This window comes from Varanus komodoensis, unplaced genomic scaffold, assembly GCF_004798865.1.
Source record: "Varanus komodoensis strain SLA01 unplaced genomic scaffold, ASM479886v1 scaffold461, whole genome shotgun sequence".
Classification (NCBI taxonomy): Eukaryota; Metazoa; Chordata; class Lepidosauria; order Squamata; family Varanidae; genus Varanus; species Varanus komodoensis.
The window spans coordinates 1-18,911 of NW_025336030.1; the positions used below are offsets into that span (position 1 = coordinate 1).

At 41.2% G+C, this 18,911-nt stretch overlaps 3 protein-coding genes across 3 annotated transcripts; all 3 read left to right on the plus strand.

Moving 5' to 3' along the window:
* The first annotated feature begins 2,611 nt into the window (after window positions 1-2,611).
* On the plus strand, window positions 2,612-3,592 carry LOC123030690 (olfactory receptor 10A3-like). Its single transcript, XM_044444794.1, has one exon. The coding sequence runs from the start codon at window positions 2,612-2,614 to the stop codon at window positions 3,590-3,592; it is 981 nt and encodes a 326-aa protein (XP_044300729.1).
* A 5,298-nt stretch (window positions 3,593-8,890) lies between these two features.
* LOC123030686 (olfactory receptor 2G3-like) lies at window positions 8,891-9,889 on the plus strand. Its single transcript, XM_044444791.1, has one exon. The coding sequence runs from the start codon at window positions 8,891-8,893 to the stop codon at window positions 9,887-9,889; it is 999 nt and encodes a 332-aa protein (XP_044300726.1).
* Window positions 9,890-10,284: 395 nt separating this feature from the next.
* Window positions 10,285-15,850, plus strand: LOC123030688 (olfactory receptor 10A4-like). The gene is made up of 2 exons (XM_044444792.1): window positions 10,285-10,344; window positions 14,888-15,850. The coding sequence occupies exons 1-2, from the start codon at window positions 10,285-10,287 to the stop codon at window positions 15,848-15,850; spliced, it is 1,023 nt and encodes a 340-aa protein (XP_044300727.1).
* Window positions 15,851-18,911: the final 3,061 nt, after the last annotated feature.

Consider the following 18,911-nt stretch of genomic DNA (forward strand, 5'->3'; position numbering starts at 1 on the left):
GTAGGACACAGAATAATCAAGTCGTGACAACCCAGATTCAGGCAAGACATCAGAAAAAGTTTCCTCACTGTCAGAGCAATACAACAGTAGAACCAGCTGCCTAGAGAGGTGGTGGGTTCTCCCATACTAGGGACTTTCAAACAGAAACTGGACAGACGTCTAAGTGGGATGATGTAAATTGGCATCCTGTAACAGAAGAGGGTTGCACCTGATGGCCTTACTGGCCCCTTCCAACTATACTATTCTATGTTTCTATGCCTACAGATCAACAGGGGCCACAGTGAAGTATCTTTTTCTTGTTGGATCTTCTATTGACAACACTGAACATCAAGAGGCCAATTCATTTTGCTTGAGTTAATTTGATAAGTTCCAACTATTCTTTGCAGGAAAGTGCTAAAGGGTCAGGATGGGTTCATTTTCTCCTTTAACATTGAAGCACCCTCTCTAGACCAATTAGAGTAGCCACAGTTTTGTTATGCTTCCATTTCATCAGAGGCCAAAATACACAGCACTAGGGGACAATCTGCAGTAGACATTTTTATCAGCATTGCAATGCCTGTCTCACTGGTGCATCGCATGTTGCCCAGCTCAACCCATTTCTTTAGACCTGTGCTCTTTGTTCTGTTTTTTGTTTCTTGTAGTTCTGCATGTTTCCATACTTTTCCTAAAACATGACATACTGCCAGGAGGGTGACCTGAGTTAGCTGGTGGACCTATCAAAGCTAACAGCAGCAACAGGAGATCCATGATTTTCCCACCTCTGGCACAATGCCTGTACCTGCCAACAGCCTCCCCCCAACCCAACTTGCAAATGCACTTTCTCCTCCCCTCATTTTTAGGGGAAAAACACTTTGAGATGAAACACATCCTAATCAGAAGCCAATTGGTTCATCTTCAATAGCCTTGACTCACAATTAAATCACATTGACTTCAATGAAACTAACTCATGGGAGCGTCCCTCTTGCAGGAGGATATTTGTGCTCACTGTTGGGTGGAGTGAATGGGTGTGCTGTTTGCCTCACTGGCTTCACCCTGTGGGGGGCGTGGGGTTAGGAGGACAGGAGTGAGAAGCAGCATCACCTTTCCTTCTCCATTATTTTTGAGATGGGCAGAAGGAGCGGTCAATTAATCCTCCCACTTTTGAAAATCTCTACCCTCTATAGAAGAATAGTCCTCTGAGATTGTCCACTTCCCTGCCTCTCTGATCTGGCTCAAATCTGGATTGGTTCTTATAGGCAAATGTTCCTGTACGAATGGATTGAAAAAGGTGGCTGACAAGTCCTAGCACTCTGGCTGATTCCAAATGGCCCTTGGAACACCTTATTTAATTTTCTACATGTGGCACAAGAATAGTTGCTAGAATTTGTGAATTAGCTAAATCATACAACCTGTAGTTTGTTCCTTGTTTCCTTGAAAGATTCCCAGGACATTAGGCATAGAATCCATTAGTAAATTGGATTGCACATAAACTGTGCGTAATTTTCCATGTTGCTTTCTATTTATTCCTTCAATTCTTCTTCTAATTTACTTTTCCTTACCAGAAATCTCTCTTCCCTTCATATCTGTTAAAGTCAGAATAATGACTTTCCTTTGGTAGTGTTAGGAGCTCTCTATCTACATGCATGTATGTAAATACATACATAAATAACATGCATAGAGTTGTACACATGTTTGTGTAAGTAAGTAGTTATATGTTATACACTTTTTTGTATGAACCACAAAATTAACGTTGAGTGTCCCTGTAAAAATGTTGGCCTTCTCTGTGGAGTGATCTGATTAGCAAAATTGTCAAGAGATCTTCTAACTCGTTTTGCTTTGTGGTACATAGATAACAATTCAATAGAGACATTCACTTCATTGTGGAACAGCCTAGGCATTGCAATGAACAAATAAAAACAGTTCAGCAAGAGGTGGGAGGGAAAGAAAGATGAGGGGAAGGGAGGGCACATTTGCAAGTCAGAGAGAGAGAGAGAGAGAGAGAGAGAGAGAGAGAGAGAGAGAGAGAGAGAGAGAGAGAGGTGTTGCAGAAGTAATCTGTGCATTAGTGGGCCTATATCCTGAGATTGGCAACATGTAAATATGACTTTTGAGCAAGCTCAGCCAATATGGTTTAATATTTTTAATGTGACATAATGTTTTGGAATAGAGCCTAAAATATTTCAAGGATATTGTTTCACCCATAAGGTAAATAGCATTTTATTATTTATTTGTTTGTCTACACCCTAATTGGTTTAATGGAGGATAATTTTTGAACGCAGTTTCCTGTTGGTCTTCATAAGTTCTAATACAGGGCAGGGAGGCAGGGGGGTTCCTAATGAGCCAGAACAAGGGTCCATGTACTCCAGCACCCTGAGAAGGCTACAGGTGGTGCAATGGCAACAGTCATCACCATTACCTGTTCCCCAGAAACTGGTACACAGAATTTCTGATGGTATATATTTCTGTATATGAAAATGAGGGGTGAATTTGGTCTTTGTGACTAATAACTAGTGACAGAGAAGTTGGATCTTCTGTGTGATGATGGCAACTCATGGAGGTGACATGATGAAGGTGAGACTGACATGCAGACATTCCAAAGGTCTTGATAAATGTTGTGTTTTGTTTTCTCGAGATGCAGCCCATGGCAAATACAGAAAAGCAGAATCAATCCACAGTTACTGAATTTATACTGTTGGGATTTGGGGATCTGTCTGAAGTGCAGGTTCTTCTTTCCCTGCTCTTCTTGATGATCTACTTGGTGACCATGACTGGGAACCTTCTCATTGTCTGGTTAGTTTTGACTGATCGACACCTTCACACTTCCATGTACTTCTTCCTAGGGAATTTTTCCTTCCTGGAATCCTGCTACAGTTCAGCTATCATACCTAAAGTATTATCAGTCCTCTTGACTGGAGAAAAACACATATCTGTAAAAGCCTGTTTCATGCAGTTTTATGTATTTGCTTGCCTTGGTGGTGCTGAATGCTACTTCCTTTCTGTGATGTCTTATGATCGGTACGTAGCTGTGTGCAAGCCATTGCACTATGCTTCCATCATGAACAGCAGGCTGTGCTTGCAGTTGGTAGCCGTGTCTTGGGCAAGTGGGATCTTAGTTAGCACAAGTACAACACTTACTGTGTTTTCATTGACTTTCTGTGGGCCAAATGTAATTGATCATTATTTCTGTGACTTATCCCCAGTCATAAAAGAGATCTCCTGCAGCGACACATACATTGTAGAAATGACTGCATTCATATTTGCCTGCACATTCACCCTCCCTCCTTTTATACTCACACTGATATCCTACATTTTGATCATGGTTACCGTCCTCAGAATGCCCTCTGCTATGGGGAGGCAAAAGGCTTTCTCCACCTGCTCCTCTCACCTCACTGTGGTGGCCCTCTTCTATGGCACTCTGATGATTGTCTATATGCTTCCATGGTCCAGGAATCTCAGACACTTGAAGAAAGCATTCTCACTCTTCTATACAGTACTGACACCCATGATCAATCCCCTGATATACAGCCTGAGGAACAAGGACGTGAAGGAAGCCCTAAGAAAATCTTTCAGGAAATTTGCCATCCGCACAACATTGCTGGGATCCAGTTTTTGACCATCCACATGAAATCAGTTGTGATGTGGAGAAGTAGTTTGCAAGTCATTCTTACCTTTGGAGTAATTCCAGAACTATGCATGCATTTTCAGAACGATAAGTATCCCAAGCAGGTTGCTGAATCATGTGTGTTTTCTGCTGTTTAATTAAATGTAGCAAAGAAAAGGTCTTTTAAATATGGCTCCAATTTTTGTGAATGAATGGAGTCAGTGCCATCCAGTATGCCTCACTGCATCCAGTTACATACACTGGATACCACTGCTGGACATCTACACTCTGTTCAATAGTGCTTCCACAGTGCATTGTGAATCTCCTATTAAACAAACTGAGCACCAACTCATTCATTTTAGTTCAGTTCTTTTCCCTTACAGTAGTCCATTAAGCTTTAGTCACTGAATCACAAAATCCAGCACCTGAGGTTTGCTCTCCTATTTGGGGCACACTGATAAGTGGAGGTCACACACAAGGTGACCCATCTTCTGATGGTGAGACATGCACCATCACTACCATCATTACAATACCACCACTCACATGCTTGCCTCCCAGTCTATAGCTCTGAGGTTTCCCTGAGGCTGTGAGATCAAGTGAGTGCACAGGCTTGCTCTCCAGAGGCCTGTGGTGGCATCTTCTGTATGATGATGGGGATCCATGGAGGTGAAAAACCATTTGCCATGGATGTCTAGGGAGCCAGGCCACATCAATGCTCACTCTGGGGAGGTGGCTCTTCCTGAGAGCATGCATTTGGGTATTGGTAGCTTTTTGGCTGTTTTATGTGGTGTGCACAGTTCTGCATAGAGTCTGCCTTCCTGATAGTTCAGCTAAGTAAACTTCAGCATGAAAGATGAGGTGAACGGCTGCTTCAGAGAACCCATCTGCTCTGGGGGCATCCTCAGAGAGAGATTGTGTGGGTGACTGCTCTCCTGCAGGACACCTTGAGGACACATTCATCACCACTCCAGCCTGTTGCCTAAGGCAACACCACCCTACATGGACAAATGTCTGATCCTGCATAAACTTGGAAGCTAAGCAGGGTCAGGCCTGGTTGAAATCTGGATGGGTGACTCAAATGTTGTGAATCTTCCAGAGAGCTTCGGTTATGGGTAGTGATGTAATGATAACCTGTAATAAACATAGGGCTTTATTGTGAGTCTTAGTGCATCAGAATATCTATTTATAACAATTTCCTACCTAGCTTCCTTACCCTGAACAAGCTAGTGAAATTTCTCTTACTGTCTCTTGCTATTTAAAGGTACAAATATTCTGTAATGGTGTGTAATATTGTTGCACTTTTGAAAAATAAAAACAATGAAACCTAACCTATAATTGTGGCAATGAATTTTTGTGTGGTCTAAATACAGATTGCTGCTTTATACAAACTTTATTATCTCAGAAACTGTGTCCTTTCAGCGTGATGTTCCATTTTCCCTGCATTTCCCCAACTTCTTTCATTGCCAGTGGAGGCAATAGGGATGTTTCAAGACCAGGACTTTGGTATGATGGAACTAGATGCTGAGAAGGCTGAACACAGAGATGCAGCATGTTTCCGGCAGCAACATCATAATTATCATAATCTTTATTGTCAACATGATCTTCCTTTTTGGAGGCAATCAGCATCCCAATTTCAGCGGTCATGAAATATTCTTAATCTGGTTTGTTGTATTTTGGGGTGTACGTGTGTTGTTTTTAACTGCTTTAGCAAGGTCTTCATATCTTTGGAGCATACAGTGAATTTAATGAATAAGAAAATTAGTATAGTTCCTGTTTAGTTCAGTTCACTTGTTTAATCTAAACAGAGCCTACCCATTGTTGACTGTCCAAAAGTGGCTTACCTTTTGGATTGAGTAAGATGAGGATGATGATGGTGATTATATTTGCTGAACATCCAGGCCTGTGCTGGGTGTTTGAGTTTTCTCACCTGCTCTGTGCTCAATGCTGCTGCCACTAATTAGACTAATTAGCACCTGTGTGTGGTGGAATTCCAATCATGTTTGCCATCTATAGTTTTAACCATGAAGCTGGAAGTTGTGCTCAGTGGTTTTGTTTGCACTGTGAAAGCAGACTAAGACTTATTCCAGTTGGGATAAGGTTTTGGGGGATTGAGTTTTAATATTTGCAAATGTTTTGCCTGTAATAAAAACTGGCAGCAGTGGGGAGCCATAGCTTGGATATGCGTATTTCATGCAGAATGCAAGATCCTCTATCTCCAAATGAAAGTGGATTTTATGCAGCTGGTGATTGAACCATGGGTTTGACTTGAAATGAGGCAGTTCATACCTCCATGCCACGTAGTCCCTTATCATATATCTCTGAGGTGAGGGAGAATCCACATGAAATGGGACAGTACAAATTAATAATAAACCCAGCATTATTAGAGAGCAGCTGCTGCATCAACTGAAGGAAATGGGACCAGCACCCTGTGCCAGAATATAAGGGTATTTTATCGTTTGGGGGTTTTGCTTTGCATGTTTGCCTGAGAACTTCAACTGTTGCACGATTCATAAATTGAATGGGTAAATACAAATATAAAACTCATTAATTTTACTGCAACATTACTTCCTACCATCATAAGCTTACTTGGGCCCAGATCCCCAAATATCAGTGATTTATTCCCATCTGGTCATTCTATTTATTTGTTTAGCACACTTCTTCTCCATAAGCTGAAATGCTAATTAATGTGTTTCTGCCAATCCAAAGTGCAAGAAGTAATGCAATTACTTCAATTCAATTTTTTATGCATGGAAATGGATTTATTTATTTAATGAGTTCCAAAGTCACACAGGGACTATTATACAAACTGCAAACATGTCTAGAGACAGAGACCTTCAGTATATGGTATTTACATTGATTTCAGAGCAGATCTTCACATTTCAGACTTAGTAAGAAGCCTAGGTGTATCTCCACAGTACATACTAGAATTGCTTTCCCCACTAACTCTAAAGAAAGACGGCAGAGTATTTGATGACAGAACAACATTTATAAAGCACACTGAATTAAGGTAAAAATAAGTAAATTACTGGCTTCTTTGTTTTCTCTGACCCTGTCTTCAAGCAACTTATTCTTACTTCTAATTCTGACACTGTTTTCTGTCATACAGAGAAGGTTAGGAAGCATTTACATCTTTAAAATTTGAATGAATCATGCACTAAAAATTGAATGAACTATAGGTGAGGGTAATTCTCACAGTAGGCTGAAAATATTATACACACACATATATATTTAAAATAATTATAATTCATATATAATGTATTAAATATAGGAACATTATTAATTTTATTTTGTTTAAAGCAGTTTCACTTGGGCCATTAGTGCACTGGCAATTAGCAAGAATGAGAACCAACATGCATTGCCATGTGTGTGTGGTGGGGAAGGGTTAAAGATGCCTGTGAGTGGAGAAAACAGAAGTTCTGCATGTTCCTGTCCCAGAAACTATTTTAGATACCAGGTGAAGAGGATTGGCTTTAAGGCTGAGTGAATTCGAAGAGAAAGAACAAAAGCTATCCATTCTTCCCTAACAGAAATTATATGTGAATGGAGATACCAGCACCGTGGCCCTTTGTCCCTGTATGTATTGCTTTCTGAGGCACCAGAGTATAAGATTCAGTGTAAGATCATTCAGGAAGGAACAGCTCATTCTATCGTAGTGCAGGGCCACGAGTTCCAAGGCTTAGAGTCTACATGAAATAAATAGGATCCTTCGGATTCCCATATCCCATGTCAGAGAAAGAGTTCCGACCCATTCTCAAGCCCTGCTCCCCAAACCCTTGAAGCCAGCACCCCAGAACCATGCTTCTCTGACATCAGAAAAGTCACCTTGGGGAGAAGGAAAGGGGGGCATTCCAGAGGGCGGTGAGGGAAGAGACTGGGGCTGCCAGAATATGTGCTCTCCTGATGATCAGCCAACACCCTCACCTCTTCTCCAAAGCATACAGATGGCTGAAAACATCTGAAAGGGCAAGGAGGCATGGCCTCCATGGCTCCTGCTCTGCACTGCATGCTCATAAGCCTTCAGTCTGGGGGCTTGCAAGAACCAATTGCAAGCACAATTTATAGGAATGTACAAGGGTTCTTCAAAAAGTTTCCACACTTTAAAAAAACTATTTATTAAGAATTTCAAAAACAAATTGCATCACTTTTCTACATAGTCATCCTCCTTTGTGATGCATTTTCCCAGTGTTGTACCAACTTTTTAATGCCATCAGCAAAAAATATGAAATATATTTATGAAATATAAAATATAAAATGCAGAAATTTTTGAAGACCTTCATACCATAATTGCATGTTAATATATATCACAATGTATTTTCATTTTTTTTCTTTTTCTTGTAAAATGCTTAACATTTGGGAGCCAGTGTGGTGTGGAAGCCAGTGTGGTGTAGTGGTTAAGAGCATGGGACTCAGACGATCTGGGTTCTAGTCCCCGCTCGGCCATGGAGCCAACTGGGTGACTTTGGGCCAGTCACAGACTCTCAGCCCAACCTACCTCACAGGGTTGTTGTTGTGGGGATAAGATGGAGGAGGAGAATGATGTAAGCTGCCTTGAGCCCTTTGTAGGAAAAAGGCAGGATATAAATCGATAAATAAATAACAATATTATTAAATAGGGACAGCACTGTATGCATCTATTAAAATGAATAAATGAAGTGTAGTGTAGAAGTGCATATAGGTGTGGTTTGGTGGTTCAGGTGTTGGACTGAAGATGTGAGAGTACCAACTCAACCACATAGCTCACTGGGTGACTATTAGCCTGTCACTAAATCTCAGTCTAACCCACCTCACAAATTAAATACACTTTTAGGAGGAGCTATACATAAGCTGTGTTGGGTTCTCTGCAAGGAAAAAAGATGGTCAATAAATACAATAAGAAAAGGTAAGGGTGAGGGTGAGGGTAAGGATAAATGTAGCTAGCTCATTATAAGCCTGTATATAGTATACAGCAGGAAGGGAACACTGATATATCTGTAATCATACATGACACTGTCATTTTTCCAGTATGGGCAACCATGTGCCATCACTGTTTAAGTGGGCAGATCGAGGCTTGGGAACCATGTACATGAAAAGAGGATCCAAGATATATGTCTTTGCTCTTATTATGGCACAACCATCTCTTATGCATTTCCTTCAGCTGTTGAAGACCAGGGACATCCTATGTATGTCTATTCAGAAGTAAGTCCCCTTGAGTTCAGCTGGGTTTACTCCCAGGTGCAGATAGGAATGCTGCCTTAGTCCTGGTGATGGCATCCTTTATAAAAAAGAATAACTTGTGTTTTCTTTTATTCATCCCACTGCAGAAAATACCTGATGGGGACAATAGGATGGAGAAATCAAACAATTGTGAGAGAATTCCTTCTGCTAGGATTTGGTGATCTCCCAAAACTGCAAGTTCTTCTCTTCCTGGTATTTTTGATCATTTATTTGGTGACTCTGTCTGGAAACCTCCTAATGGTAATCCTCATTGTAGCTGCTCGGCAACTGCACACTCCCATGTATTTCTTCTTGGAGAATCTTTCTTGCTTAGAAATCTGCTACAGCACAGCTATTCTTCCACGTTTGCTGGCCAGTTCCCTGACTGGGGTGAAAAACATTTCATTTGGAGGTTGCTTTGTACAGTATTATATGTTTGCTTGCCTAGCTGGGACTGAGTGCTACCTCCTTTCTGTGATGTCTTATGACCGGTATTTAGCAATCTGTAAACCATTGCATTATGCAGTCCTAATGAATGACAGGTTATGCTTCCAGCTCTCAGCTGGATCCTGGGCATGTGGACTTTTAGTGAGCACCGTTACAACCATATTGATGTCATGGTTATCCTTCTGTGGCCCCAATGAAATTGATCATTATATATGTGAATTAAAGTCAATGCTAAAACTCTCCTGTAGTTACACCTATGGGACAGAACTCACAATATTTATTTTTGCCTGTACATTCACTGTCCCCCCCTTTCTACTCACAACAGCCTCCTATATTTATATCATAAGAACAGTCTTAAGAATTCCATCCAGAATCGGAAGGAAGAAGGCATTTTCCACCTGCTCCTCTCACCTCTTTGTAGTTGGCCTTTTCTACGGGACTCTCATAATTGTTTATATGCTTCCAAGAATCTGCATTCTGGGACAGCTCAATAAAGTCTTTTCTCTCTTCTACACTGCTCTCACTCCTATGGTGAATCCACTCATATACAGCCTGAGGAACAAAGATGTGAAGGAAGCTTTAGAGAAACTCCTTGGGAAAATGACCAACCTGAGAAACACGGTTGAGAATCCAGCTTGGAAAATGGCAGCAGGTGGGTTGGGAAATTAAATGGAGTTGCCACCACTTCCTGCTTTTCTTTCTGGAGGTGGGGGTGGGGAGATCTGTGCATAAGAAGTAGAAAACATGCACCAGTGGCACATGGGCATGCTGCTGTGGGAAGAATGCCTTAGGAATGGAGATGCCTTCTATACTTACGAGGGTAGACCTAAAAGAAACTGGAATCATTCTCTGGTGTGTGACCCCATTGTAGTACATGCCTCTGCCACTAGATGCCTCTTATGGGGACCCTTCTGCATCAGTCCACCAACCGACATTGTCAAGTGAAGTCATTAAAACAGTCATTTTGTTAAGCACCTCTCGCAGTGTGATGGCTGAAAACAGCCATTACAAAAATCAATGAACAAGTGAGAGGTGCATAACAAAAAATTTTACTGGGCGGTACCATGTCTTTATTTGATGATGGTCCAAGGAAAATGGAAAATCACAGCAGCATCATGTTCCTGGTAAATATTTTGCCTTACAAATTAATATCCTTGCGAGAAATGATGATAGGGCAGAAGCTACCTGAATAGCACATGCAAACCTGGTTTGTGACATCTGTTATCTCTGAACTTGCAATGCATGTTGATCGTGCTCTTACAAATGTAAATCTGCAAAGAGTCTGAGGGATACGACTACCCCTTTGAACCATATGAAATTGTTGTAGTTGTTTTAAGAATGTTACTAGCCTAATGGTGGGATCAATTGCAACCTGCAGGCTATTTGAGTAAGATTTTTCTATCTCACAGCTTATGCATTTTTTTTCTTGGAACTGGGAAGTTCCGAATAAATTGCTTGATATCCTAACCTCCAAATGGTGTCATGTGTATTAGTTTATTGCAAGTAGTTTGTCTGCATGTTGATCTTGATGTATTTTTGGCTCTGAGGCTGCCTTTAGTATAGTCATTTTAAAAGGATGTCAGATTCAATGTGCAAATGTGTAAGAGAGTGATCCTCTCCCTATAGACCTCATGTGGAAGCACATAGGATTAACTGGATTTCCAGAACTGAGGGCAGACCTGTGTTCTGACCTCAGGGAGGGGATTCCATGCCCTAAACCTCCTTCCCCCTCTTGCCCCTGCAGGAAGAGGCACTCCAGCTACCTTTCCAAGGTCAGAAAATTTAGTTGAAATCAATCCCTTCCCCACAGGGGAAAAGAAACTAAATGGAGTCCATGCTTAAAAAGAGAAAAAAGTCCTATGATTAGAAGGTGGACCTATCAGTCACAGAACCAAACTGCCCCCCACTGCCCCCCACTGTTCCCCGTGTTCACCATCAACAGCCACAGAAATGAAGACAGAAGGCCATATCTGGAGAGGAGAAGGCAATATCTGGGGATGTCTCCTTCTCCAAAGAATGAATCACTAACAAAGCTTAGCTCAGGTCCTGGTTCCATTCTATTCACATTGAAAGGAAGCTCACTTTCCCCCAGGAAGCACTAGAAATGATCTGAAGGGACTCAGTCAACTGAGCTCAAGCAAATCCACTGTACTCCCATAGTAGAAGTTTAACAGTTTGAGACAACACGTCCAAGAGGAAAGCATCAGCTAGATCTCTGTGCCTTCATATCTAAACCCTAGTCATGTGGATCACTTTTGCAATGTGATGGGGTAACCCATCCCATTTGGACTTCTAATTATTGTACAGTATTTGCATTACAAATGGAGGGGACCTGGGGTACTTTATACACCAACAATATATGTATGCACTGCAAATCTGGCAGCCCTTTTTATGCCAACTATTATCTTTGAAATTACTAAAGCTTTTTAGTAAAATAGAACATAGAAACAAAGCGAGTCAGAAGGGGTCTTTTAGGCATCTAGTCTGGCCCCTGGCTCCAGCCAGCTCCTCTTATGTAGACCTCAACATGTGGTTGTCCAGTCTTTCCTTGGACACCCTCACTGATGGGGGCTCGACCACCTCCCTTGGAAGCCCATTCCATATCCTAGGGGTCCTAACTGTCAGGAAATACTTCCTGACATCCAACCTGATGGCTGGTTCCTTGAGCTTCTGCCCCATTGGAACGTGTCCTACCCTTCACTTAAGGGAAGAACAGATCACATCCCTCCTCCACATGACAGCCCCTCACATATCTATAAGTCACTAAAAGATCCCCTCGGGATGTTCTCTTCTCCAGGCTGAAAGGACCCAGTTCTCTCAATCTCCCCTCATATGTCATCCCTCCCAACCAGGCTACCATTCTTGTGACCCGGAACTGAACCGATTTTAACCTAGCTGTGTTCCTCTTATAATGTGGAGCCCAAAACTGGATGCAGTACTCCAATTGTAGGTGCACCAGAGTTGTGTAGAGTGGTATCAACTTCTCCCTAGATCTGGGAACCATGCTTCTGGCTATACATTTAACAGTGAAGTTTGCCTTCTTAACCACTGCATCACACTGCTAGTATGAGTGCACTGATGTATTTCTTCACAGGGTTTATTCTTCATGGGGTCAAATACAGGTCTAGTATGGATAGAAACTTGACTTAATTGTGGAAGAAATTTAATGTTCATTTATTTCGGTAAGTATGGTGTGTGTTTGAATATTTTTCAATCCCAGCCCATGATTTTGATTGTGCATGGACAAAATCATGTGGGGTGGAGTATTTGGAGAAATACAGGGAAATGCACTGCAACTTGATTCTAAAAGCTGGACCTAAATGAAAATGTAAAAGAGCATAGGATGAGATTGAGAGAGATGTAGAAGGACTTATGGCAATAGTACTTTGTCTCTGGGCATGGTGTGAGGGCACATGAAGTGGCCACCTTCCTGAAGCTTAGCAGGTTGGGGGTTGGTTGGTGCATAGAAGCCATCCTGGGTTCCATGGAAGAAGAAAGGTGAGGACTGAATGTACTTATTTACTAAATGAATAAATGAATGAAATTGAAGGGAACCCATGAAGAGAGAGAGATAGCGAGAACTTGAAGCAACCTTTATGCTATTTTGCATCTGTGTGTATGATCTTGTTTGTGTCTTCAGAATGATTAGTATAAAGGTTCTCCAGGGTGATTGTCCCAAAGGACTCAAGGCACATTGAAATACATCTATGGGAAAGAAAGAAGGGGTGATCCTTCAGAACCAAGTATTTCCCCTCATGATGGTAAGCAATAGCTCTGCATATAAGGAAGGATTTTGAACAGTCTCTAGCTAGATCCTTTGAAGGAGTAAGATTTGCCATGGGTGCTTGTATCACAAATATCCTTGTTGGTTCTGCTGGAGTAGAGAACGGTAGCAATGGTGTTAAGCGTTGCTGCACCATGAGTCTAATTAATGGTTTTTGTGGGATATGTAGAATTCTACAACTTACAGTTTGAACAAGAGCTAGAGTCCTGACTTAATGCTGTTTGTATTGAACATCTACAGAAGTCAAAGTGTGGGGAATGTCGTTTTCTGTCAAGAGTCCACATGGCCTCCTCTAGCTGCCCCTGCCAATTCTTTCAGGGTTCTTTTATAGCTATTAATTTAGAAAGGGAAAAAAGGATAATTTATCATATATTCCAGTTTTCACTATTTTAAAAACAAAGCAAAACTGGAGTGGCCCTGCAAGCCCAGTCAGAACACCAGCCAGCACTTTCTGTTGACAGAGGAAGAGAACATGAAAGAACTATTGCATCTACTCTACAGGTTGGATTCAGGGTAGGTGAGCTCACAATGCCAATTCCTGCAGCAGCTTACAATCTTATTTTACTGTTAGCGATTTTATATATTTTTTGTAAAAGGCTGCATAGGAATTCATATGCATTTCTCCTGTTGCGTACATGAATTTCATGTGCATCTCTCCTAATGTCTATTTTGAAAATAAACAACACACAGGAAACATGTAAAAAATCCAATTATTACAAATTTACACAATTTTTCTTATGCATTCATTTTTGAGCACACTTTTAAATGTGTGTGTGTGCGTGAGTGCATGTGTGTGAACATTATATTGTTTGCCTAATACATTACAGTATAATCTTGGAGAAATGCATCATAAAAGTCAAGGTGGAGGGGGGACTACATTCCAGTTCAAGAATTAGTTCAGGAAGTTGGGAAAGGGAAAGGGGAAAGAAAATATTGATTTTGTATATGCAGACCAAATCAGTTTCTCCAAGATAACATTGTTTCTCATGGTATTGCACATTTTCTATTTCTCTTATATTTGGAGGAAGGACTTTTATTTAAAGCATGCCTGAGTCTCAAGTTTTAAATGATCAAGAAAACCAAGCCATATTTCTCACCATTTTATGCAGTATGTTATCTCATATGAAGTTATCTCATGCAAGGAAATTTTACCACAAATCCTTCCATTGTTTCCAGTAGACCATGATTACATGTTCTATTGATTGCAGTGTATCTGCTCTAAGTATGATAAGTCTGTTTCTAACTCCATCTGTTCTTGAGATGAAATACAAACTGTATCATTGTCTGATGAAATAATTTCCCCCCTACACAGTGGCTGTTGCTCAAGTGAAGAAATGAACACATGCCTTTGCCCATGTCTGATGCAGAAATTGGTGTAATATTTGCTCCACAGAGCACAGACTAGGACAAAAGAGAACCATGTGGGTGAGGTGAAAGCCCATTTAGCTAAAACTGCATGCTTAAGAGATCTATGAGCCTAGAAGCAGGTCCAGTATTGATAGCCAAGCTTTTAAAAAAAATGGAATACACAAGGCAAATACTTCTTTCACAGGGTCACTTCTTTGCAAACATGGGAGTACTCTAATACTTTAATGAGTGGGATAATGTGTGTGCATTTACTCAACAGCTAGTCCGACTGTGCTGGGCAGAATTCATTTCCATGGCAGGGTTACTTCCTTGGAAATAAGTCCCAATGTTTTCAGTGGAACTTACTCCCAAGTAAGTGAGGACATAATCAAGTTACCCAGATGTATCTTGTGCCCAGAAAGCTTGTCTCTGCTCCCTTTTTAAAAATTCCGAGGGGAAAATGAGTTTGATGATGTTAATGATGGCAGTGGTGATGGTAACAAGAGATCATAACTTCACTTTCAATTTCTCTACAGAAAATACTATTATGTGACACGGATGGTAGGAATCACTCACCTGTGTCTCAATTCATTTTTGAGCCTTTATCTGACACACACTCTATAAATATCATCCTATTCTTGATGGTTCTGGTTTTGTACCTTGTCACCCTGATGGGAAACATCTTGATCATAATTGTTACTTGGACCGATCCTGTTCTTCACTCTCCCATGTATTTCTTCCTATGGAATCTGTCTTTTCTAGAGATTGGTTATACTTCAACTATAATCCCCAAAATGCTGTCAAACATCCTGTCAGAAGACACGAGCATTTCTTTCATAGGCTGTGCCATCCAGATGTATTTCTTTGGCTCCCTTGGAATTGCGGAATGTTGCTTGTTGGCTGCCATGGCGTATGATCGCTATGTGGCAATATGTCACCCTTTGCATTATGCAGTCATCATGAGCAGAACCATGTGCCTGCAGATCTCTCTGATCTGCTGGCTCCTTGGGGTCCTGGTGGTTTTGGTGCCAGCAACTTTAATATTCACTCTTCCCTTCTGTGGACCCAACAAGATCAACCACTTTTTCTGTGACCTTCCTCCGCTTCTGAGACTCGCCTGTGCAAACACTTTCAAAATGGAGATCATCATTTTCACCGTCACTGTACTCTTCATACTGCTACCCTTTCTGCTTATTCTGATCTCCTACATATGTATCCTCCAAAATGTGCTGAAGATGTCCTTCGCTACCAGCAGAAGCAAGGCCTTCTCCACTTGTTCATCCCATATATTGGTGGTCATGTTCTTCTATGGATCAGCAGTTCTGACATATCTGAGACCTCAGTCTGCTTATTCAGTTGAAACAGACAAAGTCCTCTCATTTTTTTACACTGCTATCTGTCCAGTGATGAACCCTTTGATCTACAGTCTCAGGAACAAAGATGTGAAAGATTCCCTGAAGAAGCTGATGGGCAGAAAAATACTGTTCTCTAGGATGTAGTTTATACATTCTGAATCAGATACTTAACCTCTGTTACCTGCAAGATTTTGGATTTATGACAGCAGTATATGAATATTCATCCATATAACTTGGTGCTGCTCAGTCATAAATCTCATACATTCCCAGTAATAAATCACATACATTCTATGACATATGAGAACTTAATTTTGTTAAGGGGTTGTTGTAATTAGAATGAACACATTAGTGTATTAGATATTAAAAAGGGAGAAAAATAGGTGGATTTCTGCTTGGCATACCATACCATTTTCTGCTTGGCATACCATAGGTTTATAACCGATCAAGACACCTGTTCCCACATAGCGTCTCTCACACATTGGACTGGTTGCATGGTAGTGGTGTGTTATTTCAGTTTTATTGATTGTCCACAGTAAGTTGCACATTGATCATTCACCTGCAAGTGTGGAATGCAAGATCAATACGCAAACTTGCAAGAAGTATGGTGTCCTATTCAAATGAGCAACATCTGGTTCTAAGTATGAGGGATTCCACTCAAACACACTTGGGCTAGGAAAATGGACTCAGAAGTGAATTCAGAAACAAAGAATTCTTTTCGAAATAAGCACACATTCATAAATGTTACCCTGAAGAACAGTGCTCTCTTTTTCTCCCTCCTGGCTCCATGGGCAGATTCCAAAGTTAAATGTACTGCAGAATATGAAGAAAGCTCTATTCTTATAGGCTTCGGCGAATGGGGCGGCATAAAAATGCTTTAATAAATAAATAATACATAAATATCACAGAGCAATAGCCAAATCTATGAGAAACTTTGCATCTGGGAGAATGTGTATATGTACAAATGGTCTATAGGTGTGTGCGTGTGTGTTGGTTCCACCCACCCTTTAAGGGTCCTGCCTACCACTGCCTGGCCACCCCTATGCTAGATCAAGGGGAAAAAAGTGCCACCCATGGGACGCATACAGACCACCAAGGTGCTTCTGGTGGTCCACCTGTATCTCCTGCCACCTGCCACTACATGGGCTTCCCTTGCTCTATATAATTCTATATAAACAACAACAATGACAACACATTCATAGCCTGGCTTTGACTGTTATAAGAAACCCATAGGGGTTTACATAGCTCTATTTTCTCCTCAACAACAACCTTGTGTGGTAGGTTACACTGAGATTGAATGAAATGCCCTAAGTCACCCAATGAGCTTCGTGGACAAATAAGGACTAGATGCTGGATCTCATAGCCCCCTTTCTAGTGATGCCACACAAGAGTGATGCCCTAATATAGCAAGAAGCTATGCTTCTATTTCCCCCAAAGAAGAAGAGTCCATGCAAACTAAAGGAAGGTGGGTTTGTTGAATTGCAAATATCTAATTGGTGGGGGGGGGGGGTTGGAAAAGCCTGTAGGTGGCAGCAACGAACAAGAAAATGGCGTATTATTTTGGATTGTTCCATGGCTTCTTTGTTATCCTCCAGGTTGGGATACCTAACTCTTTTTATCTCAGGGATTCTTCCACTCACATTTGTTCCCCCATTCCTACATGACAGAGCAGGCAAAACTCAGTTCTGACTTCCTTTCTACTTCCTTCAGAGTGTTTTGGGGGGGGGGTAGTGTTAGTATTTGGAATGTCTATATCATGCATATCCATATTTCTAAAGGAAAGGGTTTCTGCCAATTTTACTCCACTAGCCAAACAGCCACAGGGGGTGATGCTCATCTCTGTTTTTATGCCCATGAGCCAGTGCTGACCAAAGACATTCTTGTGGTCATGTGGCCAGCATGATGTCATGGGGCACTCTTTTCTCCCCACTGAAATGGCACCTATTTATCTAGTTGCATTACCTGCTTCCAAATTGCTAGGCTGGCAGAAGCTAGGGCAAGGCTTTGATCAGCAGCCCAGCGGCTCAGCAGTTTAACCCATTGCACCACCACGTCCCCCATATATATATGTTTGAAAAACTTTTTATGTTATAATTCTTTCTAGTGAGATTTTACAAGGTATAAACTTTTACAGAGTACTTTACAGGCTTATAAAATTTACCAGGATAGGAACTGACAAATAAGTTTACATCCAAACATTTATATATAAGATAAAGACACCAACACATACTGGCAGATCTAAACACTACCGATTGAAATTTAAGAAAAACTACGACATCTAAGAAAAACTATATTTGAAACACATTTCTTTAAAGTAATAATCCAATCACTTAACTCCCTGGGTTAGGGGTAGGGTTAGCTAGCCTGTAGTCAGTAAGTTTGCAATGCAGGGCTGTTGAGAATCAGAACAGCAAGAGCTTTGAACAGGACATTGCATCAGCCTAATACATAGTTATTTTGCTACACCAAATGTGACTACATTGACACCTAATTTTTGCACAGTTAAAGGGGAAGCAGCAGTAGGAGCAGTTTTGGGTTACTCTGCTGCTGCTGTAACTATTGGTCAGGTGGTGCTGATGTATGTATGGGTCACACTGGAAGGTGGGGCACATTTACTTCTTAGTAATCTTCTGGAAAGAAGATTGCCTGCTTGCTTGCGGTCTCATGAATAAGCACCGGAGATAAATTTCTATGAAATAAAGTTGTAATTCTAGGTAGAGCACCTGCAGTCTTTCCAGAAAGGTCAGGCCACCATAGGCTGACTTGTGGCTACAGCAGTTTTCTCGCTTCCCATTCCCATGACTTGATTTGTCTTCTCCCCATCCCTCTCTTTAATTGGAGGTGGCTTACGTCCCCAGTGCTCTCAGAACACCTCCTGCGGCTTTCAATCTACAATTCTAAATGCAGTCTTAAAATAGCTTCTTAGCTGCAAAGAGGTTTTCTATTATATGCCCATAAATAAAATGCTGTGATTCTGAATTTGAAAACCGTACTGAAGGAAGTATGGAAAGCTGTCCTGACATTCCGGTCCATCTCTAGAAAGAGGAAATTTCAGAGTAATGACTGAGAAACCCTGCCTCTCTTGTTTGTAGATGCCAGCTCACGTGCGGAGGGTATGTGATCAGAAGCAATGCTTTGAACTACTTAGAACAGTTAGGTTCTGCCATAAGAGAAATGCTTCCAGATGGAGAAGCCACAACATTTCCAT